The following is a 26794-nucleotide window of genomic DNA, read 5'->3' as shown; positions in this document are numbered from 1 at the left end:
ACAAACTGTAACAAAGCTTATTAGGGAAAATCCGTTGATACGGGATTTGCACGTACTAAATGTGCCCTTCAATGTAAGATACTTTGAACAGAGCTACGAGTGTGCACCATATGGGTTTTTGCACAAGTTGTTGTTTCTCATTGACTAATTGCAGCATGAAGACTCACTATGTGGAGCGTCTTCCTATGGAAAGGGGCCACTTTAATGGTCTCCCTTCAAAGATAACTGGTTCATGCAGCTCAGATGATTCCTCATGTTTAGCTGCTCATTATATGACAACTCGGGGTTTGAGTGAAATTCTGTTGATGCTACATGCTGGAAGTGCTGTAATCAGTAGCAGACATGACCAAACATGAATTCATGAAAAATATAGATTTATTTGAGTTCCATAATTAACAAGTGAGGACAATTTCCTGCGTTAGCAAGTGAAACAGTACTAGTCCATCTTGTAATCACCACGAGCACATGTGCAGATTTTTCAGTTCACCAACACACTGGGCTAAATTACAATAAATAAAAGCACGCTGCATTCATGACTGTGAAAGTTGGAGCACAAAAAGCCAGTATTTGTTAAATGACACAGAAAATTTCACAATCTGCCATTTGGGGTATAAAAGCTTGTAAATAGTAGTGGGTGTTTGTTTTTTATTCCAGTTTTCTATCCCACGCAAACTGATTCAGTTATGTGTGCCCAGAATCACGGCCTCGCTGCTGCAATGCAAATGTACTGGGATGTTTTCTGTGGAAACAGCTGATGTGGGCAGACGAAATGAGAATGGAAATGTTGATTAAAGTCTTTCTAACTGCGATTGCTTGCAAAATGGCCTATTTACAACGCATAATGATACAGAGCGTTTGTCAATTAGAGTGAGATATGAGATGGCAGTGTGTGTGGGAATGAGGCTTCTCCTGTGGCTGGCTGCAGTCTCTCAGCTTCGTGTGCTGTACAGGTCTTCATCCTCAGGGCTGGACTGGCCGAAATCCATGAGAGAAGGGTCGGGCTTGAAACTGGAGCCCTCTGCAGGGCAGCAAGAGAAATGCAAAGCACATCAATAGAGTTAGATTTGTAGAATGAACTTTTATTAACAGATGAAAACATTAAAAGTTGCCGGGTGAAAGTCGCAGGTTTCTGTCGATCTTTATCTTCAGCGCAACAACCAAACGTGCAGAAAAACGTGATGTTTCTTCCTAAAATCGCTTGAATTACAAGTGATTTGGATGCGTTGGTTCTTAAAAGTACAAATAAATCAAAACTCTGTGTTTAGTCATTTGGTTTACATAGTAATCCTTTGAGCACTGCGGTACAAAGATTTGGAAAATCTTATGAACAAACTGAGTGTTTAACAAAATCAAACAGCTAGAGTGACTTTGCACTTTTTCCGCACTTGGTTCATGGAAAGAACCCCTGACCTCTGGAATAAAAGGGATGGGAGACACAGTGTCGACATAAACTGCTACTTTTACCAGCTAAATGGAAACATTGAGTTAGAATCTAGCAGAAATACTGAAAAGTATAATGTGGTATAGTTTGGCACAGCCTGTGTTACTATGAGCAACTCATGTTAAAGAATTTATACACAGATCGCTGCGTACATACATTCTGTCAGTTTTAGAGCAGTTTCACCCACATGTCAGCTCCCAGTCAACCTACTGGGACGGCAACCTCCTTTAAACATTTACAAGGAGCTCCGGTTGCTGCCTTGTGGAAGAAGATCTGCAGCAACATGGAACGGGAAATGTATTTTCTTGAAGGAAAAAACATCCCAAACACATCCTCTTACTGTGATTTCACTGGAGAAAACTGTATTATGCAATATGATATCACTTCTTTGTAAAACTATCTTTCGGTTCAACTTAAAGCCAGGCTGAGCAGACTGTAACTAAAGCGCTGCGATTCTTTTTAAAATGCATATTCCACACACCGAGTGCTGTGAGATGTTACATCACATTCCTCTTTTCTTTCACATCACACAGTTTGTGCAGAGTGAGTCAATCCTCAGTATGTCAAACTGCTAAACAGATGTACTGAAAGGATAAGTAAGCTGTGCTGAAGGATGAGATGTGAAGAGTTAAACTGAAAACTAATAGAGATTTATATCATTTTAGGAAGTAAACCTGAACGTACTACAGCAACAACAGAATCCAAGTCCCAGATAGCAGTGATAATCATAATAATAACAACAACTATGTAGAACACAAGACCCACAATGTTTAGGTCCCCACATTTAGGTAACCACAACTTTCTTAGAAGAGGTCGAATGTGCGAGCAACAGGAAGTGGAGGCTCACTGTGTTTGTCTGCGGGCTTAAAAAGAAAAAATACATTTGTTTGTGCTGGTCTACTGTAAACACCCAAACAAGAGCAAAGGTACATTTGCAGAAAGTGTTAAAGTACAACCAGTAACGGTTTTGTGGTAGGTGTTGGTGTGAGTGTGGCGACTGGTGTCTCATTAAAAGCAGCAACTCCTCCATGCTATCTGACTCGACTAATTGACATTTCAGGGTAGAGGAAATGTAAAAGGTTAGCAGCACACATTAAGTGTAGAGTAAGAGCAGCGGAGTGATGATTAAAGCATAGGTCCTCTGTTTAGGTTATCATTTCTTCTTATTTTATTTACTTATCAACCTTTCGCTCTGACATGAACTATTTTTGGTACCTGTGGCCTCACTGGAAGCCTCTGGAGTAGATGTTTCTTCAGAGGAAGATGCCGACTCGACTGGAAGGGCCTTTATTGTTTCCGGTCCTGAGCTTGCAGGCTCGGATGGGCTCGTGTCCGTGGATACGTCCCCGGAGGCTTGTTTTCTATCCAAGGCTTCTTCGCTTTCAACAGGGGCCAGCAGCTCCTCTGAGGGAGGCGTGGACACTACTGGCGGAGAATTTGCCAACAGAGCCGGAAAGAACGGGAATTAAACCACCACTGTCGATATAAGTCTCTGTGTGATTGTGTGTGAAATGAAGAGACGGAGACAGAGAAACAAGACGACAGGGATCAATACTGATAATACCTGTGCTGGTCTCTGTGGGGGCCTGGTTGGGGGATATTTCTGTGGCTGTTACGGATGACTCTTCCTCTGTTATGACAGCAACAATGGGCTCATCAGTGATAGGATCAGCCGATTTCACCTCTGTGTCTGAGATCGTAGAGCTCTGGGCTGAGGTGTCTGTAGTGGAGCTGGGCTGTGAGGTTTCTTCAGCCGCTGGAGGCTCTAGATTTGCCGCTATAGCTGACTAAAAAACAATAAAAAAAATCCTTTTTAATGGTGCGTAATTAAAATGTACAATTTTCTTGAATATTTAAGTAATAAAATTTTAGATTTAAACTCTCAAAAAATATGCCTGAATCACATGTGAGGCACAAAGAGTAAAACTCCACTAACAGTTACGAAAGGCAATGTGTAGGAAAGGAAATGGAATATAACCTATTTACCACACAAAAGGGATTTTTTCTCTGTCAGTAAGCAACACATGTAGACAAGGGAAAGGCACCGAGTGGAAAGCAAGTTACACGAGCTGAACTGCTGTTTAGGTTTTAGTCACACAGTAAAACAGCTTTTTAAGTCTTTCTGCTTAAAAACAGTTCGCTTAAAAGCCTGTTAACCTGTGGCTGTGAAGCAGCAGTCTCTTTGGCAACCGGCTCCGCGGAGGTGAGCAGTGAAGACGCTGCAGCACGGCTCCACTGCCCTGCAGCGTAAACCTTCTTTCCCGTCACCTTAGGAGGACAAAAGACAACGCTCGAATTAAACTAGGAAAATATTAACATTTATACTGCGAATTAACAAGATATCCGTGCTTGAGGAAGCAGCGTTACCTTTAACACTGCCACTGCTTGTGCAGGGTAGCACACTGATGCTCCTGCGCTCATCAGGCCCAGCGGGACCGCTAACCTCTTGAAACGAGAGCCTGAAATAAAACATTTTGCAAAGCAGGGCAGCGATCAATACAAGTGGGCAGAGGTTAAGTCCTGGAGGCCAGCTACTGAACTGCTATATCCAGAAAGGTCATGCTCACATAGTGTGTTGCAGCACATTTTGGCCAACACAATGCCCAGGTTAACTTAAAGACATTAACATTTTCATGCACTTTAAATGACTCTTTGGGGATACGAAGAAAGAGTGAGGAAGACAATGTACTGAGAAAAGTGAAACTTCCTCAGAAACTTCTTGTTTCTTGTGGTAAACTTTGGGCAATCGATGATGAGATGATGAGGGGTACTTCAGCTTCACTGGCTGTGGTGTCTAAATCCTGATAATCACAGTGTTATCTCATACATGAAAAGGTCACAATAAGATTAAATACACATAAATAAATCTGGAGTGTATATGCATTTTAAAACACAAAACAAAAAGGGGGCAAAACAGATGTTCTTGTTAACAAACAATGCATATCTCTGTGCAAGTTCACATGCATTGTGAGAAGTGTAGAAAATATCTAAAATGTTCATCCCATGAATACATTAAGCAGAAGTTGTAATACTTTATTTCCTGTGTGGCTGAAATGAAACTTTCTTCTGAGACAGTCTGAGAGCGTAAAACTAATTTGTGTCTTTCTGAAATTACTTTATATGTTTATATGTTCTGCAAAACAAAGAAAAATATTAAATGGTCTAAGAAAGAACGTAAAGTGCTGTGATCCTCACAAGCAGAGCTGGTGTCGCATCTTAACAATCTGGGACTGTTAAAACACACAGCCCAGAGGTCAGAGGTCAGAGCCTGCCAAAGTGTCAAGCCCACTGGACGATAAGTGTAAGAAGTGTCCTTAATAAATGCAGTTTGTAGAACAAATACACTGTTGTTGTGACGCAGCGAGTCGCAGGAGTCGAGTTTTGCAGATGAGTTTCAAAACATTGTATGTGACCATTTAGTGGCACACTGATGTGTCAGCAGCAATGCATGTTTATTGAGACATATTCAACAAATTGCACTTGTTTTTCAGGATTTTCATCTTTAATTTTTCTTGACTGATTTCTAAAAAAGGGAATTGTTTTGATGTCTTGTGAGTTACTTATTCATCAATGTATATTTAAGCTTACTAAACTTGCACTATGTGCAGTTCTTGCGTATGCTACATTTGTTATAGTCGTATGCAATGCTTTTACTGGGTCACATGGGGCTGGAGCCTATCCCACCTGTAATATGGCACAATGGAAAGGTGACCTGTCTATTGCAGGGCTAACACAGAGAGACAACCGTTCACACTTAGACCAACACTCTTTCAAACATTTTTCTTTATTTAATATGAGAAACTGATTAAAACGTTTCTTGCAGGCCTAAACAGTTTGTCAGGTCGAGTTACCTTTCCGTGCCAAGAACATGCCAAGCAGGCCAGCCACGGTGATGGTGCCAAATCTGGGCAGAAAACCAGGAGGAGGGTCCTTCAGGTAATAGTATAAATCTGAAGAGCAGATAACAGAAATCAAAATACTGACAAAAATACATTCAGCTTCCTTTAAAGAAAAGGTGTGAACTGTATCACTAATATTGGGACTACCATTAAACTGTAACTAAAAAAATAACTTTAAATAGATCACTCTCTCCCTCTAATGTCTTACTGTGGGTAAGACTGAAGTACTGAATACATCACAAATTAAATATGTTTCTAAAGGTGCTATTTACATGAAAGTCTGACCAGATGTGTTAAATAACCCATCCAATCCACAAATGCCACAATATCAAACCAAAGATGCCCATAAATTAAGTTATGTGTAATAATGAGAAATCACACAGGGAGAAAGTATTGTACACACAGTATCAAACTTCACTGTTGGTATGGTGTTTTGGGGGTGATATGCAGCGCCTCTAGTGCTGCTTGACTCTCAGACAACTCTTCTGATAATTCTTTTCACTCTGTCTGAAATCTTGCAGGAGGCATCTGGTCATGGTCGGTTTATGGTAACATGATGTTCTTTCACTTTGCTCACTGGAACCTTCACTAGTTTAGAAATTCTTCGGTATGTTTTGCAACGGCCTTGAGAGAGCTCATTGGTTTTACACCTTAGTAATGAGACCCCTTCTTATAGGCCATCAGTTGGTGAAGAACCAGCTAATATTAATTTGCACTTTGCACAAGTGGCAGGACTGATTTAAGCTACTGTCATGACTTTCCACGACTTTTTGCACCTCCCTTTTCATGCGTTTGATACTTTCCCCTGTGTCATTTCTCGCTATTACACATAATTTATGGACATATGTGGTTTGATTTCTTTGCATGTGTGAAATGGATGGTTTGTTACAGACACCTGGTGAGAATTTCACATCAATAGCACCCCTTGAAATATATTTACTTAGTAAATGTGTGACATGTTGAAAACTTTAAATGTCTTATTATTATTGAAATTTTATATTTAGGCGCAATGTAACTACGACTGTTGTTTGCCTGTTGTTTACTCACCTTCTCCAGCATGATATAGATCAATACTTCCCCTTTTCACAGAGATACAGGCACCCTGCAGGGAACAGAAGACTAAACTGAAACCACTACAAAAGTTCATCAAGAACAAGCCTGTTTAAGCAACACTGAAACAGATACATGTGAGTCAGTGCTAACTGCTCACCCCCACCCAACAACCCGTGTTTCACAGAATCAAACTGTCAAATCTTCTTGCAGCAAACTTCATGCAGTTTAACTTCAGTTAAACTGCATGACGTTTCCTGTCTAACTCCTAAACCTGCAAGAATCCTTCCTGCACCGAGCACTTGCAGCATGTGGGATCATGCTCTGTAAACCACAATGAGCAGCAAAAAGATAGTGGTGTCAACTAAATTCGCAGGTGCAAGATAAGAGTTCTCTGGTGCATTTTAGCTGTCATATGTTTAAATATAAACATGTTTCCACCACCTGCTCGTGTTAAAAGTGCAGAAGAGGATGTGAAAGCATGAGCTACATCAGTACTTGGCGGTGAATGTGAATGAGATTTTTTCCTACATGCAGCTTTACATGTACACAAAGGGGGGAAAAACGTGAATACCTTTACAGCGTGCACAAATGGTAGTACTGTCTCTCTGGCTGTAGTCACTCCACCCTCGATGACCCCCGGACTCTCTGGGACAAACTTACTCTGAGCAGACTGCAACACCGGGTTGTAGATGTTGAGCTGGGGAAAGGGAGGTAGAGAGTTGGTGTGTTATTATGGCTATGAATGGCAATATCCCATAAATATCATGAATACACACCTTTTCTCGAGTAACCAGCCCATCAGCGGGCGCTTCATTCACAGAGTACACACGGAGGGAGGCTATTCCCAGCACAGTGGGGACGGCCACCATTACCACCTGGCAGGAGGGGGAACGTACACTGTAGTTTTAGTCAGTGTGTCAACACCACATCACTATCACAGCTTACTTCGTGGACTTTCAGTGGAAGAATTATTATATATATATTATATTATTAATTACAACAATACCACCATATATTTCAAAGCATCGCTTTTCCAGTCTTTCAAATATTTATTTATACTTCATTAATGAACTTCTAAGTATACATCCTGAGCTTATTCCCTTTGTTTTGTGTGTACAAACTGTTTCGAACTAGTTAAGCTAACTGGCATTAAGCGTTACTCTTACCGACAGTGTTTGTGTTGTAGCTTAATGCGGCTCTAGAAAGCTAACAAAGGCAGGGCTGACAGCTATTAAGGTTAAACAGCTGTTACACACTTTTAAAGATGCAACCTCTGCTAAAATCTTCCTCCGTGTATTCTTTTTAGGAGTCATTCAGCGAAGCTAGCACAGCACACATAGCTAGCAAAGCTTTTTCGTGCAGCGTAACAACGCCTGAGATGTGACAACCAGAACAAGTAAACATTAGCAGCTGCGGGGCACTTGACACCAACACACAGTCTACACTTTCATTGAAAAGTCATTGTAATAAAAGCTAAAAACTTTACTGAAGACAAAATGACATGCATTCACCTTGGCCGCCATGATAGCACTCTCCCCCTTCTTCTGTTGGCTACAGCTTCGTTCTAGCCCAAAAAACCCCGCGGTCGGCTACTGCCACCTAATGGGCTGAAGTGGGTATTGCAGCTCGGCTGTGCTATCCTACTCGTCAAGTAAGTCCACATGTTGCTCACCCACTGAGCGGACAGTTGACCTTTGCTTTTGTACATTTGCATGCGTGTAATCAAAATAAAAATAAACTCCTACTCGCAGTTTCACATGTAAATGAGTTGTTATTTATGTTGCTGAGACATTGCCAGCATCGACCCTGAGGGGGCCACATGTTCCAGCACCACAGGATTTCTCCACATTTAGTTTCGTTTTAATGAAGTGAATATGTATAAGAACATTTACAGTAGTACTTAACTTTGTGATTTAAGATGTGTTCAGTCAGAAATCAACCTACACACACAAAGTTCTGCACCAGAACAGCACAGGTGCACATGTTGCACTGGATTTGATGAAACAGTATCAGTCTAGGAGTGAATTTTTGGGTTGCCGGTGAAGCCACTAGATACCTGAGTTAAGGTTTGCAACATTGTTTACAAATGGAAATACATCAAGAATAGCTGCTGATTATGTTTTTATGTTGTTATTTCAACAGCATCCTTCTTTTGCTCTCCACCTGGACTATTTACCTGCAGGCAACCAAAGCCTGCTCAAACCTGTTTTGTTAGTACTGAGAGTACAAGCAGACTACTAATGGAAGCTTCCAGTATCAATAAACCTTCTCTATATTTATATGCCGAATCTGTTTAGGCAATTGCACATACTCATTCCAATAGTAAGGCCCCAACAAATGGTAAATGGCCTGTATTTGTATAGCGCTTTACTAGTCCCTAAGGACCCCCAAATCCAGTCACATCCAGTCATCCACCCATTCACACACTGGTGATGGCAAGCTACATTGTAGCCACAGCCACCCTGGGGCGCACTGACAGAGGTGAGGCTGCCGGACACTGGTAGGTAACGGGTGAAGTGTCTTGCCCAAGGACACAATGATTGAGACTGTCCAAGCCGGGGCTCGAACCGGCAACCTTCCGATTACAAAGGCGAACTCCCAACTCTTGAGCCACAATCGCTCGGCAAGGCTATAGATCCCCAAGAGATGAATCCAGAATAAAGATTGTCTTTAAAAGAGTGCAGAGAGTGAAGCCAAGTGACAGCCTGGAAACAAAGCTTTTGCCCACCACATTGTAAACTTAAAAAGATATGATGGATAGATGGATGGCACGGGTTGCACAGCAAGCTATAGGGCTTCCTGCCCTTAAATTGAAACTGTTATTAACTAGAAGACACAGCAAAACTCTTCCAATAAATCAGAGGAAAGGCACACATTAACCGGCCATAGTGCAGAGGATTCAGTTTATTGAAGTCAAAGTTTAACAACTTAGGTTTACAATCTGTATTTTCTGTAATATATATTCATATATATGAAACCAAAAAAGGCTACTTTAGGAAGAATAAATGTAATTTTCTTTCTTTTTTAATATCGTCTTTAGTCATTTTAATGTACAGAATAACAGTAAGCTAATATTATCCTTGAAAAAGAGCAATATGTTCCTTTTTTTTAATGTCGCAGTGCAACTTACATCTTACACACCTGTGCAATGTACCATGAGGTGTACACCCCTGAAAGAACACACAGTGGAATCTCCCTTTTCGGCCTGTTTCTGCAGGTTTACACACACAAAAAGATTCGGGAGGAATAACACAGTCGGTGCCTACAAATGAAAACTCTCAGAACTCCTTTAATCTACAGTATGTCAGAGCAGCGGTTGGAGAAAGAAGACCAACACTACAGATGACAAACAGAGAGAGGTCTGCAGACTAAAACTGTATTGTAACTCTTCTACAGCTGCGCGTGTGTGTCTGTGTGTGTGTGTGCGTGCCTGTGTGTGGAAATAGTCAGTCCTTTTGTTGCCAAAGAGAGGATTGGGAGGCACAGGGAAAGTGCTTGCATCATTGAGTTTCTTTGTGTTACTCTCAAATTAATCATTAAAAAACTAACTAGCAAAAAAACAAAAATAAAGAAATAACAGGCAAATAACATGAGCTATATCTCTGGGGCACGTTTGATATTTCACTACAGTGTGACATGGTGAAAACTCATGAAGAAGAACAACAGTAAAATATGAAGACTAAGTACAGACAGTGCTGGATGCAGCAGGTGCTACACGTGTCTCTCGGAGTCCTCGACACTGGGGGGCACCGTTGAGTCCTTGGCCTGATATTGCAGATGAAATGATTCATCCCGGTTTCACAGACATTACAGACCGTTTAGTGCAGAGGTTATGACTGCCCAGTATCAACCATATGCTTAGAGGGAATGTCAAATTAGCTTTCACTTTGGAAGCAACTGCAGTGATGTCACTTGGAGTGAGGTGTCAGAAGCTTCTTTAGGATGCAGGTCGGTCTTCTATGTAAGCCAAACATCAAATCATAACCTGCTGCTTGGATGCTAAAGGAGAAGGAAAAACCTCCCTTAACTGTCATGGTACAGTACGTGTCTCTAAACACTGCAGAATGAAAAACAAAGACTTGAAAGCTACGAGCACATAAAGAAAAAGTCATCCTTCGACGGTACTTTTGCATCTATCATGCGCTACGAGTCTAATTACCTTGCAATTGTGAGAAGGAACAAAAAAAGGAACACAAATGATCCACAGTATTTTACCCTGTCCATTCAAATCAGTCCCAGGCCTTTGTCTCATGCAACGCACCACCCAGAGAATGGTCAGCCGTGATGTAAACCAGTAAAGACCATCAGCGACGGCTGTCGGTCGCATCCTATTTGTTCGACTGCTAAACACCCTGCATCTACAGAGTGAAGAGGGGGACACTGCAGAACCTTGGCATAGAATACATCATACTTTACATTATTTCTATGACACAAAACGTAAATAGATTTTATATAGTCTTCTATGTTTAAATATATTTGTAGACTGTACACAAATCTTTAGAAAATGAGACGGGAAATGCTTTTACCTGATATTTGAACAGCAATGGTAATGAGGCCGATGACACGTAGACCCTGTGATGCAGCCGATGAGATATAGAGATATAGAAAGTGCATTCGTTGTAGTGAGTGACTGAAAAAGAACTCTCTAAGCTCTTGCATTCACGGTTTAAGGAAAAAAAACTATGAAAGAAACCAAAAGAAAGTAATAATAATAAACTTGTTTTGCACCCGCACAAATACATACTCTCTGTCTTCCCTCCGCTACCTCTAGAAGCCTATCACAGTGGTAGTGGAACGCAAACATTTACATCAGTATACACAGCAGTATACACATATACACAAGTCTTTGAGGACTAGAGAAAGAAGTCGCTAAGAAAAGAGAAGGTGATGGAGAGAAACGAGAGGAAGAGAAGATGCCAACAGAACTGCACTCGTTCAGAGGAGACTCCTTCAGCATATGAATCCGGCCAGCGCAAAGGGGTTCTCGCTGATAAACCGACATTGCTGGCTACCTCTCACAGTCTCACACTTTACTTTCCCCGCACTGTCCCGTGAGATCAGCCTGAAATAACAGTGAGGTCCCTGTAACTCAAAAAGATACGCAAGAGGAAAAAAACACAGAGAGAAAGGGGGAGAACTGGTGGCTCTGGGTGCAAAGTTCATCAGTACAAAAGTACAGTGCTGTGGTGAAAAGGGTTTTCCTCTGTATTGCTGCTACATAGCTCCCCCTTACCCCTAAAATAAAGCAGAAAAAAGCAAAAGCAAAACCTAAAGAATATAAAAGAAAACATTTGTGTTAAAAAGTCTGTTTTTTCCCCCCGTTTTGCTTGACAAGCGTGTGGCGTTTATGCTGAGATCCATAGACAAAGGAAGATTAATGCTTTCTGTTCAGGCATGCAATTGGCACCCTGTGGGGTCCTCGGGATTATCAAAAGTTCATACACGCAGGTCTCAGACTGTTCCCTCTATGATATTTACACATCTTACAATGTGTGTGTGTGTGTGTGTGCATGCTCAGAGTCGTGACCAGGACAGAGGGTTAGCTAATGTAAAGCTCCGTGTTACTGCGCTCGTGTGTGTGTGTTTGCGTGTCAGTTCAGCCTTTGCTTCTCGTCTCTTTCTCACACGTGGGTCTCGATGAAGGAGTGCGTGTGGGTCATGAGAGGTGCGGCCAGCGGGGAGAGGTCATCCTGGCCGTTGGTGCCGGGGCTGAGCTGGCAGATGTCTGAGTAGAGCTCGCTGTGCCACTGCTTCCATTCTCTGAAGGTTTGGGAGCACAAGCCAGGGTCCTCCAGGAGGGAACAGATCACTGCTAGCTCCGACTCTTTCGCCTGTAGGAGAAAAGCGTTACCGCATTAAATCCTCAAATTGTTTTTTGTGTAAAGAAAACCAACAACAACCTGGTAACGCTTATAATACACCCTGTGATAAAGGATGTAGTTCCCCTGTAATTAAATGGAAATTCAATGTATTTCAGTTGAAACTATAATGTAATTGTTGTATATTTATCTGTAAATACGGACACTAGAATAAAGGGGTAACATGTCAGCCAAGTAAATTGTACTTACACTGTAATTTTAAGTATAGTGTAAGTATGTAATTCTATGGTAATTTTACAGAAAAACATTATTTCCCCATCTTGCATCGTAAGTATGCTGTACTTTTCGGAGTATGGGCCGTATTATGAAGTGGGGAAATCTTGCTTTTTTACATCTTTTTTTTTTTCAATTTAATTCAATTCAGTTTTATTCACATAGCACGAAGCATAGAAGCTTCTTCAGTTCTAGGGTCAAATGGTGGAAAGTCCCAGATTTAAGCCGTGTGGGAGTGTCCCCCCAAGAGGGACAATGGACCCCCTAATGATCCTTTACCTAATCACATGAGCCAAGGTGTGAAAACTGATGTAGGTCACAAGCAGCCAGGGTTTCGGGTGAGCTCACTGTGAAACCTAGCCCCACCCTATCATGTGATTTCCTGAGGTCAGAAGGCCCAGGATGTGATTGGGCGTTAGGGCATCTGGGAAGGGATCTCAGAACTGGATTATAGATGTCAGACAGGTGGTGTCGTAAACCACTGCCTCTGTTCAAAGATGGTCGCTCACAGTGGACATAAATGGATTCTTTCAGTCCCTTTTTCAAACCACCTGTCCTCTCTGTCCAAAATGTGAACATTGGCATCCTCGAAAAGAGTGACCTTTGTCCTTTAGATGCAGATGGACCGCTGAGTCTTGTCCCGTGGGGGTCCATTGTCCCTCTTTGGGGGACACTCCCACAGGGCTTAAATCTGGGACTCTCCTCTATTTGACCCTAGAACTGAAGAAGCTTCTCGGATGAGAGGTGAAACGTCTTCAAGCAACTTAAAGAAGTCCAGATGCTTTTCTTTCCAAGCTCCTTAGGCTACGACGACCTGGATGATTGAGAACCTTCACAGACTTTTAACAGGCGCCATCTTATTTTGGGTCCATCTTTATTTAAAATTCATCAAGTTGTTGTGCATCAATTAATAAATAAAGACGTTAAAAAATAACGATGTGAAAAGGCAAGATTAATCCATTCCATAATACGCCAGGAAAGGTACAGCATACTTATGATGTAAGGAGGGGAAGTATTGTTTGTTTTTCAGCAACATTTCCATGAAATGACACACTAAGGGGTCACGTGACTAAGGGAGTTATGGGTTTACGTGTATTAGAAAGTTTTAAAACATGTCAAATCTTTGTTGCGCTTGTGACAGAAGTTGTTAATGATACCTTCAAGGTGCTACGGAGGGCTCGGACCCGGTGCAGCCTGTCGTTGAGCAGGGGGTCCCTGGCTCTCTGGATGAAACAGCGTCGAAGCTCCTGCCTGCTACATGGTCTAGGGTCTCCTAAAGCTGTCACGTTGGCTTGCTCCAGGGCCCGATAGAGCTGCTCTAGCCCATCCAGCGGCTCGGGCTCGCGGCACTCTGAAACTCGCCGCTCCCGTCCCTCCGACACCCTCCTCTCTCTGCTCTCCACTCTCAGCTCCCGCAGATCTAACGAGACGAGCGGTGAGAGTCAGACCGATCATGTACAACTGACAGTTAGCAAACAAAGTCGCATGTCATCCCACGCTCCTCAGAGATATTCTCGTTTTCTTTGGGGGGGTGGGGGTGGGTTTCAGAAGTTAACTGAAATGTTTTTGTCCCATGTCTAGATTTGGATACCTTTATACTAATGTGACACTGTTTTGTCTTTACAAAATAAATAAACTGTGAAGTAAAGAGAATTAGTTCACTCTGATCACTGGCACAAGTAATACTAAGAGCAGTATAAATAGTTTCACATGTGTCACACAGCAGGAAAGAGTCTATTTAGATGCATTCATAAAACTGGGAATTCTCAGTGGTTTAGGCAAGAGCTGCCTGGATACAATGATCAGATTGCCGCACATGTGACGCCCACCTGCTAGCATGTACTGGAATATTAGCTGTGTTATTCGCATATTGGTGCAAAAGGTATTCGTATGAGGGAATTCATGCAAAATTTCAAGACTGCAGTGCATCTGCAAAAACAGCTTAAGGAGAAACTATTACTTTCAGCTGCTCCCTTATTCATGAGGGGTCACAACAGCTGGTAGCTGCATGTGTCTGATTTAGCAGATTTTTACACCAGATGCCCTCCTGATGCAACCCCAAAGGGATTTGTGTCTCCTTTTGGGATCAAACTGGGAATTTTCACTGGGATCTTTTGTTAGCTCTACCTCCTTAATACAAATAAAACTTATAGTTGTACCCTTTTTGGAGAGTGAACCTTTTGTTTGGTTACAGTGGATTTATGCATTCATGTTAAACCTTCGCTGTAGGCATCTGTATGTCATTGCTGCAAACCCTTTTAAATAACCTAACATGCACTTTCCTATCTACACATGGCATCGCCACAGGCCGCACTGGTATGAATACTGACAACAGAGTGGAAGGCTTGTGTACAGTTTGGGCCACAAGTTTACAAACACTCATCATGGGCATGAATACCGTGGTCATTTTGGGCTTTTAATGATTTCTTTGTACTGTTTTATTTTCCAGTGTGGAACTATTATACAGCATCCATCTTTGATGACTATAAAAAAAACAAGAACTCCTGCACGAGTTTGAATTCATTTAGGATTTTCTCTGATCCACACAGGCTCAAGCTTATACATACACTCATTTAAATGTCTCAATAAATGCGTTTCAACTCGATATCACAGCAAAATGTGAAAGACGCGCCGGTCCACCGTTTCCATTTCACATTTTTGTCTCCAAAATGTGAAATGTACGTGCATGCAGAAGTTGAAGTAAGTTGCAAAAGTTTTATGTTTAGATGAAACAAATATTTAACTATTTGGCAACAATGACATGAGGCATGTTGAAGGTGAGGCTTTTAAACATAAGAACATTGTACCAGCTGTCAAGCATGGTGGTGGTAGCATCATGCTTTGCTTCTGGTACAATGCATAAAGTGGATGGAATAAAGAAGGAGGAAGTCTACCTCAAACTTCTCTAACTTCACTTTAAACCAGTTGGTATATGGCTGAAAAGAAACGAAACAATGATCCTGAAAACACTTTAAAACTGCTTTGGAATAGATAAAGCAGATCAACATTTAGTGTCTGAAACTTAGTATTGAAAATTTGTGGAGAATGTGTCAATGCCAAGTCCGTGCCTGGAAACCAACCAATTTAAATGAACCTAGTGCCAAAGAGAGGGGTCAACTATCCATCCAGGATTATGCCAGAAGCTCGTCGATGGCTCCCAAAACATCTGCAACTCGGTGAGGGACATTTACCCAAATATTAGTGAAGGGTGTACATATTTATTTGACCCTACATGTATACTTTTGACTTTCTGTGGATTAGAAAATACACTCAAACTTGTTCCCAGTTCTTGTTTTTTAGAACTTTTTAAAGATGTTGCTGTACAATCATTTGATCCTGGAAAAAGAAGAGTTTAAAGAAATCATTTAAAGCCCAAAACCATGAGATTCATGCCCATGATAGGTGTATATACACTTAGAACCACTGCAGACTGTTCTGGGCTCTACATAGATTCAAAGCAGAAGTTTAAATTAAGTTTTAAAGTTTAAAAGAGTTTTTGTTTGTTTAGTAGAAATGGGAATATTAGAGAAATATTATTATATAATATTTATAGAATTTTTTTACATTTTTGTATCTGACAATGATCACATCATCATCATCATCATCATTTATTTATATAGCAATTTAAAAACACACCTGGTAGACCAAAGGACTGTACAATACTAATATGCACATAGTAATAAAACCAGACATAGCAATAAAATAAAAACAAACAAACAAACAAAAAAAAGATACATGACAGCTTATATTCATTTCATAGTTGACTGTATTGAACACTGTTAGAAAACTGGGCTTTTTTAAAGCCTGAAAAGTCAGTGATTACATACTAATCATTAAATTAACCTGAGCCAGACATATTAATTTCCCTCTGGGAATAATAAAGTTATTCTTATTCTTCTTATTGTTAATGACTGAGCTGACAATTACTACATATTTTGACCTATGTAAATATGGGTGGGAGGATAAAAACAAACACAGGACTAAGATTAATAGTTATATACAAAATAACACTGTAAACTTGATCAATTTTACATCATTTTGTGTCTCAATTTCTATAAAATACTCAGAGGTTATGCACTACTTAAAGTTTCTTACAATATAGTTATTTCTTTATCATCATTACTTCTTTATGTCCTGTGAATAGTTGCTATAAATAGCTGAATTGTTACCCGATTACTTTAGATAAATATAACTGTATACTTTAACTTAAATACATGACATTAATATTTTGTCTAACTCATACAACACTAGGAAAAATATTAACCCTGTAACTTTCTTACCCTCCTCACCCTCAAGCATATCTGCAGCCTGCTCTTCTGCCTCCTCGTCTTCACTCCTCTCCTCCATGTGAGCAGAGGTGTGCAGCAGCTTTCCTGGCATCGGGTCCCTGTTCCTGGGGAGACTCTGGCTCCGCTGCTTGTGGGAGCGCCTGTGTGTGTGGCTGTGTGTGTACGGCCCCCGCTCCAGAGGGAAGGGCCCGTCCCGTTCTCTGTCCCTCTCTGCGGCGTGGTGTCTCCGTACGGGCAGCGTGGCCTGCCTGCGTCTCTCTGGGGACATGCCCTGTCTGCCCAGCCCTCCGTAGAACCCCATTTCTCCAGCCATGCTCCCCATTAAGCCGCCATACTCACTCTCCCCCGGTGCTGTCTGGAGGAAGTGCAGCCCTGCGCTGGTCAGAGGGGTCTCAATGAGGTCCTGCCAGGAGCGTCGTTCACGATGGGAAGAGCGGCAGCCGGATGAGTGGGTACTGGTGCTGCCTGTGCCAGTGCCCATGCCCATGCCGTCTCCACGCTGGTCCTCGGCAGAGGAGTGGGAGTGTGTGGACTCGCTGGAGAAATGCCGACCATGCTTAGGCTCCGGGAAGGGGCTAGAAGAATTAACCTGTGGAGGGAGAGGGGAGGTGGAAGAGACCATCTGTGGAGGAATGGGGGAGGTGGAGGCACTCATCGGTGGGGGGAGTGGGGATGGAGTGGAGCGCATGAGGCTCATGGAGCTCACTGAGCGGGGCAACTGGTCATAACTGTGGAGGAGGTTAGCCTGAACGGATGAAGAGTAAGAGAAGTGAGCAGGGATAGATAAAAGGGGTGAAGAGTGAAAGGTGAGCACAGATACAAGGAAACAGTGACCCGCAAGACGAGGAGGAGGAGGAGGTGTGCAAGGGTGGAGAGAGGACAGGAGAAGGACAGAAAGAGAGCAAAAGATGAGAATAAAAAAGCAATGAGATGGCTGAAGAGTAATCCAAGAATGACTGACATGAGCATTGTGTGGCTCAGCTGAGATATTAATGACACCAGTGCCACTGGATTTTAATTCTCTGAGTAACATCAGAGCAGTGATGTAATGAGCATGTGCATGTCGCCACCTAGAGGTCAGACTAAGTACAAGTTCTGGCAGCAGAACACAGAGAAGTGATGGTCTTGGCTGCTTACAGAAGCCGTTAGGCTCACACTCTGATGTTTTATTAATGCCGAGCTCTGGTCTACGCAGATCTGAAAACTGTGGGGCTTTTAAGAATCAAATATTCTATCAGAATGAAACATTGCAAAGGAGTGTAGTTGAGTGTGTTACTTACCGATGGTGTGCGATGGTAAGTATCACAGAGGGATGAGGGTCCCTCCTGTTTGAGTGTCATCGAGCCATCGACGTCGTCTTGATCGCTCTCACTCCAATAGTCTGACGTGACGATAAATACACATGCACATACAAAATTGTGCTAGTTATACACACACACACACACACAAAGTTTGAGGGAATCCTTTCTTGTCTAGCCCATCCACCTCACCTTCATCAGGGCGAGGCACCTTATCATCTGGTGTGTATCCAATAGCAGCTAGACCCAGCCGGTTCATCCACCTACAGGAAAGAAGTGAAGCAAGGCATCAAAGGATAGATGAGAATACGTGTAGACAAGATGATGAGAAGGAAGGATGGGTTATACTTGGTAAATGGTAGGTGATGAATAAAAAAACTTTCACTCTAAATAATTTAAGTTGTTTCTCTTAACAGCTGATGTCTGTCTAACTGACTCTATCCCCCTCAAAGAGAGGAGAAAGGCTTTGAGATAATTAATGAGATGGAGGCAGAAATAGAGAAAGACAAGAGAGAAAAACAGCCATTCTCTCTGAAGATTGAGTCTCCGATGCTGTCTGCCTCCACGCTCCTGTCTGTCTCCAAACAGATCCCACCTTGTCCCGTGTCTCTCTACAGTCACCTAATAATAAAGTTGTGACTAAGAATAGTCTCCGACTTTGACAGGTTTCCTGTTCTTACAAACTACAGTAAGTAGGGCCTCCAACAGGAAATGACACACGCATTACATTTTTAAATTAAAAACAAAAAAACCTCATGAACAAAAAAAGCAGCAACCCCTGCAGTTACTGGAGTAGCCACTTGGGGCATACTTCAAAGGTAAATAAATATCCATACACTTTTATTTTCAATATTTACAGAAAAAATGCCTTAAAGTTGTTGATATTTTTGCTGCTAGGTGTCACTGTAGCAAGGTCACTGAACTGGACCTGTGCTTTTTAATTTTCTGAAAAATAATGGCTTTATACAGGGTTAACTGTGCTAATAGCATGTTCAATCTCCATTTTAAAAAAAAGTTGTTTTTGTGTGTATAAATGAAATCCTAGTTTATTTGTTTTTATAGCACAGTTGTACAGTATGTTAGCACTGATTAGCAAGTATCTGTCGGAGCAAAGCACCCATTCAGTCTGCAGATGCTAACCGACTTGCTAGCGTTAGCTGGTAGCTTAATGCTCTCATGTAAATGTGGTGATTTCTATCTAAATTAAAAGCAAAAATAGACCAAAACACAAGGTATCACCAGCAAAAATGCTAAACTTTAAAACATTTTAAATAAGCCTTCGTTAACCAGTTGTTGAAGTCATGTTAATTATGCTTTTATGTTTTTTTTTCTGCTAATAGCTCATATAGCTATTACTTACACCTACCGCATATTAATCCTCATATAAAAATAGTTCCTCACAATCCAATATTTTCCTCTTCTTTGATAAAAAAAAATGTAGCGCCAAGCTTTATTCAGCCCTTTTTAATAACACATTTGCCACCAACCATTTGTTATGATATGCACTATGTTCAAAGCTTTGGAATAAGTTTCACAAAACATTCAGATATTATTGAGGAACAATGTCTCTATTGATGTGGTTTTATCTTGGCTAGGTTTCGGTGTTTAATCCCGAGTAGGTGTGGATACTGGAATGAATGGTTGTCTGCCACTGGGTTAGCCCTGTGATAGACTGGCCTCTCATCCAGCAACCCTGAATTAGATTTGCGGTTAAGACGGATACATGGATGCATTCCACAGGGAAACAGAAACCTTTTAGGACTTTGTGAACCACCACGAAGAATCAGGATCTAAATTTAGCTTCACTGTAAGTGCTGAAAAATGCTAACACCCACCTTTTCACACATAATGCCCAAGAAAATGTGTGAAACAACACTTTCACACAGGAACACTCCAGATGAAGTATGGAAGTCAAATATAGCTGATTAATTACTCTCTTCCAATTAACTCCCCATGTCATTGAGGAGAGGTGTGGATAATTAGAGCCCATCAGATAGCACTCCTGCAAATATATCTCTACAATCTATCTCTTGCAAGCACACACGACACAGACACACACACACACAAACAAGAGCATTTAACAAAGGAGGGCCAAGTTCATGCCTTATTCATGCTTAGAGTTGTGTTGGTGAGTTGTTCCCTGTGTAAACTTGATTTACTCCATTAAAATATTCATTAAAGGACACGTGACGTCCCCTGTCTCTGACGTTGGTCCATATTTAAAGAAACAAACCCAAAACACCACCCCACACACGTTTAGAAACTTGTATATATTCACAGCAACTCACCTGTTCATTTCCTCAAGACAATCTGTGGCGAAGAAGAAGCTCTTGATTTTTGGATGACAGGCTTTGAAGGCACTGCAGTCAGTCAGGAAGAAGAAGGACTGATTAGTGTTTTTGCGTGTGCGCAGTGGGTTTGTGCGCGCTCACGTTGTGTGGGTGAGCGCACATGTGCTTGATTAGTAATTTTTGGCGACATGTGAGAGACACTCACAATTTCCGTCTGCACTCTATGGCTCGGTCTATTCTGAACTCAGGGAGGCTGATGAAGCCCTCAGCCTTCTCATCCTGCAGGCAGAGACAGATGGAGAGTGGTGGTACAGCATCAACACACAGAACAAAATGTCATGCATACCAATTTTATTTGGGATACTAAGACTCTAGTCAAGCATATGAAAACAACATATGTTGTTTACATTGGCTGGGATAAAGTCCTTTTCCTACTTAACATTAAAAAGACAAGCTATGACTATCATAGCCAGAACATGGAGATAAAATCTTCTGCATAAACAAACTCATCCACTGTTAATTTAGTCTCGATGAGATTTTGGTTTCAAAATATTTCACATATACACTAACTGGTCAATTTATTAGGTACACAACCACATTGCAGCAACTCTGTTCATTTAGGCATGTAGGCATGGTCAAGACAGCCTGCTGAAGTTCATTTAAGTGACTCATTTAAACTGATTTAGGTGACTTTGACCATGGCATGGTCGTTGGTGCAAAACCGCTAATCTACTGGGATTTTCCCCTTACAGCTGTCTTTAGGGTTTAAGGACAAATGTCTGAAAAAGAGAAAACATGTCAAAGGTGGAAGACTAGCCAGACCACTTCGAGCTGATAGGAAGGCAACAGTAAGCAGCAGAAGACCAGACCAGGCGCCACTCCTGTTAGCTAACAACAGGTAAATGAGGCTGCAATTCACACAGGCTAATCAAAATTGGACAACAGACGATTGGAAAGAATTTGCCTGGTCTCCTGAGTCTCGATTTCTGCTGCTACAGATAACAGTGTCAGAATTTGGCATAAACATCATGAAAGCATGGATCCATCCTGCCTCGTCTCATCTGCTGGTAGTGGTGTAGAGGAGGATTTCTTGGTACATTTTGGGCCCCTTCGTACCAAGAGAGCATTGTTTAAACACCACAGCCTACCCAGGTATTGTTCATGTCCATCCCTTTATAACCACAATGTCCCCATCTTCTGATGGATAATGAGATCAACCGAACGATCTTAAACTGGTTTCTTAAACGTGACTATCAAATGGCCTCCACATTCACCAGATGTTCACAGTTCACAGACAACTGTGTGTTGCTGTCATGTCAATACGGACCAAGATCAGCGAGAATTTTTTTCAGTACTTTGCTGTAAAACATTAAATGAATTTTTGTTGACATTTTTTTTGTAATGAAATTTTTCAATTGAAAAAAGTATTATTTTATTTTAATTGACTAAATTATGCATTTCCTAGTTGCAGTCCAATTATAAGACACGCTGGCAGAGATGTAGAAATGATATTAGCCTTTTTTTCTTGATTTTATGAGAAGATTTCATTACAGGAACAGTATGGGGTTCCATTTGTATTAAAATTATGGTCACATACACACTTTCTATGTCAGATGAAAAGGTTCATGTCAACTCTGAACTGTACTCCAGCACGGACAAGCAGACCGTCAACATCTGTCACCTCACAAATCACCCGACAAGTCATCTTTGTGTCGGTGTACTTCTGGTTCTGCATGTTGTCCTTATGTGTTACCTGGCTTCTTGTTTTTTACTAGTATCCTCATTATTACTTTGGCTGGTTCTATAGCCAAAACTACACAACACAGCCAAATGAAAGGAAGTAAGATGATGTTTTGTCAAATGTTTGTCTGAAACAGACAGAGGAGATGTAAACCTGATTTCAGCAGAAACAGAACCTCATAAATAAGAAAGAAAAGCCTCAAAATTGAAGAGAAAATCATTAATATTAATATCCTGTAGCACTCATTGCTATATGCTATTAATAATGCCTCATATGGTGTTTTTGTTTTTTATTCAAAAATCTAATTTGGTCTCTAATTTGAAAGACAGCCATTATAGTCATTTGAAATATAATAATGTATCTGTATTAGACACTGTATTACACTTCATATGTGGACTGGTGAAGTTTTGTGTTGAAACTGTGACAACTAGCTGGTGTTCATTAGTTCTGGCAACAATAAGCACGGCAAAATTGCTGTGTTTTTGATTGTAATGCCTTACGTTTTGGTTGGTGTACCAGTAGAGACAAGACTCTTTGAGGATAAACCAGTACTTCCTCCATTTTTGGGTGAAGTAGCCTTTAGCGTCCTTCTTTTTCCATAGCCAGCCTTCACAGTCACCGTGGCCGAGATCCTTACAGGAGATTCTCCTTCGACTGGCACTAGTGAGGGAACCTAGCGAGGGAGAGAAGAAAGACCAAGAATCCTGAAGGTCTGACAGTGAAAATAAGTACTCTGTGTGTGCTAACATGTAATCAGTATTTGAAGTTGCTAATGCTAACAAATGAAATCCAAATGTTAGGAGTCTATTCTTTATCTCTGGGAGAATTTTAATCCCTGTCATTATCTCACAGTGATGAGTGATCATGTCTGGAGTTTAGACACATTTTCAGGGTAAATCACGGGGGCCTCAAGTGCTCCCATACATGCAGCACTGCAGTGTGTTACTGTGAAGATCCTACACTGGAAAATTAAAGAGAAAGGTACCTACCTTTACTTCTCTTTTTGGTTTTCGTTCTTAGGGAGGTGTAATGGAACGACTAGATGGGGGAGAAAAGAAAGATATTAGAGAGAAAGTCTGTGGTTGTTTAATGGATGTACCACACAGCTAAGCGGCTAGCTCACACCGCAATGTTTAGCTGATTTTTTCACAATTTCATCAGGCACACTCCAAAGAGGATTACAGGCACAGGGCACAAGGCTAAACCTACCAGAGAGCAGGAAGTGACCTACAATCAGTAATAACCTGTGTGCCAAAGAGGTCAGGACTGCTCTTCTTTTAGACTTTTAGTAATTTAATAAAATACAAGTCTAACTCCAAAAAAGTTGGGATCTTGTATAAAATGTAGAAGCGGATTGGAGTGATTTGCAAGTCTCATAAACGTATGTTTTAATCACCACAGAAAATAGGAAACATATCAAATGTTTAAATTGAGCTATTTTGCTATCTAATGAAAAGTCTAAGGAGCTTGGAAAGAAAAGCGTCTGGAATTCTTTAAGTCGCTTAAAGACGTTTAAAGAAGTCCCAGATTTAAGCCCTGTGGGAGTGCCCCCGTGTCCCGTGGAGGTGGCTCTTCTATGTTGTGCCATTTGTTTGTGAAGTTGCTGTTTGGTCTCTCCAATGTAACATTCCTCGCTACACTGTACAAATCCCTGCATGGACTTCCAAAAATCAGTGTCTACAAACAAAGTTAGAAGTCTGTATGGGAAGAAACTGTTTGTGAACATGATGCTGTGTTCTCTGAGCTGAAGAGACGGGACCATCCGGCTTGGTATCAGCGTTCAGTTCAAAAGCCTGCATCTCTGGTGGTATGGGGTAAGTGCTTATGGAATTGGCAGCTTGAACATCGAGCAAGGCACCATCAATGCTGAGAAGCATATACAGCAACATGTATGTTTCAGCACGCAAGGCCTTCCCTGACGTCATATTTCAGCAAGATGATGCTAAGCTGCTTACTGGATTTCTTACAACAGCGTAGCTTCCCAGAAGAAGAATCTGAACAGGCCTGCCTGCAAACCAGAACTGAACTAACTGAAAATAAAAAAAAATATGACAAAGGAGACCAAGGACTGTGGAGCAGCTAGAATCCTACATCACACCAGACAACATTTCTTTGCCAAAAGGAATGTTTTTCTAATATGGTACATTTTCTCCTTTTAAACATTTGGTATGTTTTCAGTTTTCTATTGTGAATAAAAGATGAGTTTATGACAATTTCAAATCTCTAAATTATGTTTTTATTTTACACTGCACCACAGCTTTTTTTTCTTTAAATTGGGGTTGTACAACAACTGTAGATATTTTTCATACTTTATTGAAATGTATACGGGATAGAAACAACCCTCTGTTTTTCCTGTGTTGACAGTAATGTGTCTACTCTTGTAAATGAAGTTGCTAGCATGACATTTACTGAACAATAGCACTTGTGACCAGTTATAAAGTCATTTAGTAATATGTCATACACAGCAATATTGAAAACCAGCTGACAAAAGCTTCCAGACTTAAGGCTATATGGGATAAAACAACTACTGAACTGTTTGTATTTAAGGGAGCCCCTTATAGCTTAATATTGTAACTTTTTATATGCGAGTACAAAAGTGTTTTATTTCTTCTTAGTGACTTAGATTGAGAAAACTTTAATGTCATCCAAGAGGCAATAAAAGTGCACAAACCAAACAGAAACAGCAGCAATCCAAAGCTATTATAACAGTCTAGTGGATGTCAGTAGCTGTAAACCATGATTTGCATAGAGTAAAATGCAATTGTTTTATATATCTGTGCATTCCATCACCCGAGTCCAAGTATGACACCAGTGGCTAGACTACCGCCTTGAGAATAAATGAGTTTTTTGCTCTTTTGGTTTTGATCCTTGGATGTTTGTACAGCTGGCCAGAAGGCTGTGGCCCAAACTCTGAAGCTCAGAAGAGTTGGACTTTATCCATGCAGACCTTTGTCTGCACTCTCAGTCAGGCTCAGTCAGGTATAGGTGTTTAAGGTCAGCCTGCTGCACCCAAATGATTTTCCCACAAGAGTTTTCTACATAAAAAAAACTGTAGATCAAAGAAGCTAATGCGTGTTTAGGTGATAGCATTAGTACTAACACAAATGAACAAGCCTAGCAGCTATTTGTTTGTCTGTTTACAGTCAAACAAGGTTAGTCACTGTACACGACAACTCATGTTGCTTTAGAGAAAAGACTGGGGCTAATGACTAAAGCAGCTCCCTGTGCCACAGTAGCCTAAAAATGGAAACCAATTCAACTTACCCGACTGTTATCTTTTTATTCAATTATAGAAGTGCTAAATTGATTTAATCTCAGAAATCTCTCCTGCTCCTGTCTGGCTGTATGTTCAGCGATTAAGACATAATCGATCTCCATGTAACAGCGAGATGCGGTTGCTAGGAGATTGTTGATGTAACTGTTGCTTCATTAAAATGGTGCCAGAGTCAGAATCAGTATACTGAAGGCAGTGTTGCTTGAAAAACCCCATCATAATAAAGCATGTTAAGAAATATAAAGCCAGTCCCCTTAGCACTGTTTTCCCCCTCACCTTCCTCATGGAGGCAGCTCCCGAGCTTCCTGAGCCCGAGTACCTGCAAGAAGGCACAGAGCTGAAAGTCAGCACAAATGACTCTCACAACCTCTTCCACCAATCACAAGCGAGCGGTGAAACCGCCGAACAACCACGGACACAAACTCACCTGTCTGTTGTGTCTGCCCTCAGTGTCTCCGCACCTCTCTGAAAAAGAAATAAAAATCATTAAATAACCTCTGAAACCTTCCATAATTCTGCACACATATTTACACTGCACTGTATAAATGAATGAATAACAGCTAAAATGAAAACACCACAGTTACTAGACTCTATAACGTGATGATCACAGCAAAGCTGAGGATCAAGACTCATCAGCACTGCACTGCCTTTTTTTACTGAATTGTTTTATGTTGCAGTCGAGTCTGCAGGCAAACTATTTGTGGCTAACTGCAGTGTTACGAGAATTGCTCCCAATTATAACACCAGAAACATAATGACCTGAAGGGGGAGAGTGTCCCAGTAATATAATAGATATATGCTCCTGAAAAGTGACATTTTGCATTATAAACCACTTTGTTGTAACCACTTTAAATATGTTTTGATCCTAAAAATTTTATACTCCCAGGCCACTAAAGTAGGATTTTGATTTTTTACTTAAGCAATGGGTTGGGTTCATAAGTATTTGGACAGTAATGCTAATTTTGTAATTTTGCTTCATGCACCACTGCAGAGGATTTTTAATGAAAATACCAAACAATTATTAAAGTGCAGACTTTGCTAGGCCTTTACTGCAATTGTTGCCACTTTTCTCTTCGGCTGTCATTGATTGACTTCATTGAAGGATGTCACATTTCTTTACCTTGTGAATCTCTTGGCTTTGCAGCCAGTGGCGTGTCCAGCGGGGTGCCCCCCCAGACTGGCCACCCCAGGTGCCACCCCAAAGGTAAAACAATAAAATTCAATCAAATATCAAATGTACGATTATGTTTTCACGGTGAAGCTCAGATATCCGAGTGTACGTGAATGCAGCATCGGCTTCTGCACTATGTGCATCACGTTAGCAAAGGTAGGAGAGCCAAGCATGAAAGACGGCACTGCAGGAAACAATTTTTCGGTGAAAGAAAATGAGGACAGAATAAATGTCCCGGTAAGTAA

General features: G+C 41.2%; 2 protein-coding genes across 7 annotated transcripts in view; both read right to left on the bottom strand.

Annotated features, from left to right (window-relative positions):
• Positions 1 to 357: 357 nt before the first annotated feature.
• On the bottom strand, positions 358 to 7970 carry apool (apolipoprotein O like). 2 transcript variants are annotated; one of them, XM_006781768.2, is made up of 10 exons: positions 7905 to 7970; positions 7170 to 7268; positions 6965 to 7090; positions 6388 to 6442; positions 5293 to 5391; positions 3809 to 3900; positions 3599 to 3709; positions 3006 to 3228; positions 2657 to 2866; positions 358 to 1018 (listed from the first exon to the last, which is right to left on the bottom strand). In XM_006781768.2, exons 1-10 carry the CDS (start codon positions 7914 to 7916, stop codon positions 930 to 932), a joined length of 1116 nt encoding a protein of 371 aa, XP_006781831.2. In that variant the 5' UTR covers positions 7917 to 7970; the 3' UTR covers positions 358 to 929. The 2 variants fall into 2 exon arrangements, with proteins under 2 accessions (XP_006781831.2, XP_006781832.2); XM_006781769.2 differs by having other exon boundaries at positions 2657 to 2863.
• A 1694-nt stretch (positions 7971 to 9664) lies between these two features.
• The window catches only part of si:ch211-26b3.4 (connector enhancer of kinase suppressor of ras 2), a 67999-nt gene continuing 50869 nt past the window's right edge, over positions 9665 to 26794 (bottom strand). For 2 of the 5 annotated variants that reach the window (XR_436590.3, XR_015719771.1), the window contains 12 exons: positions 25806 to 25843; positions 25655 to 25697; positions 23094 to 23142; positions 22605 to 22777; positions 20569 to 20642; positions 20361 to 20432; positions 18265 to 18335; positions 18055 to 18155; positions 16766 to 17519; positions 13643 to 13905; positions 10920 to 12224; positions 9665 to 10751 (listed from right to left, as the gene is read on the bottom strand). Coding sequence is in view for 1 of the 5 variants with exons in the window: in XM_087848156.1 (XP_087704282.1) it covers positions 10860 to 10965; positions 12019 to 12224; positions 13643 to 13905; positions 16766 to 17519; positions 18055 to 18155; positions 18265 to 18335; positions 20361 to 20432; positions 20569 to 20642; positions 22605 to 22777; positions 23094 to 23142; positions 25655 to 25697; positions 25806 to 25843 (1950 nt within the window). In the remaining 4 variants the exon portion in view is untranslated. Of the gene's footprint in view, positions 12225 to 13642; positions 13906 to 16765; positions 17520 to 18054; positions 18156 to 18264; positions 18336 to 20360; positions 20433 to 20568; positions 20643 to 22604; positions 22778 to 23093; positions 23143 to 25654; positions 25698 to 25805; positions 25844 to 26794 lie in introns of all 5 variants that reach the window. The other 3 variants (XR_015719770.1, XR_015719772.1, XM_087848156.1) reach the window with 3 other exon arrangements.

The sequence above is a fragment of the Neolamprologus brichardi genome, chromosome 2 (genome assembly GCF_056152115.1).
Source record: "Neolamprologus brichardi isolate AB-2024 chromosome 2, ASM5615211v1, whole genome shotgun sequence".
NCBI classification, from domain to species: Eukaryota; Metazoa; Chordata; class Actinopteri; order Cichliformes; family Cichlidae; genus Neolamprologus; species Neolamprologus brichardi.
Note: the sequence above shows the minus strand (reverse complement) of the source record. Positions and strands in the feature narration are given on the sequence as shown.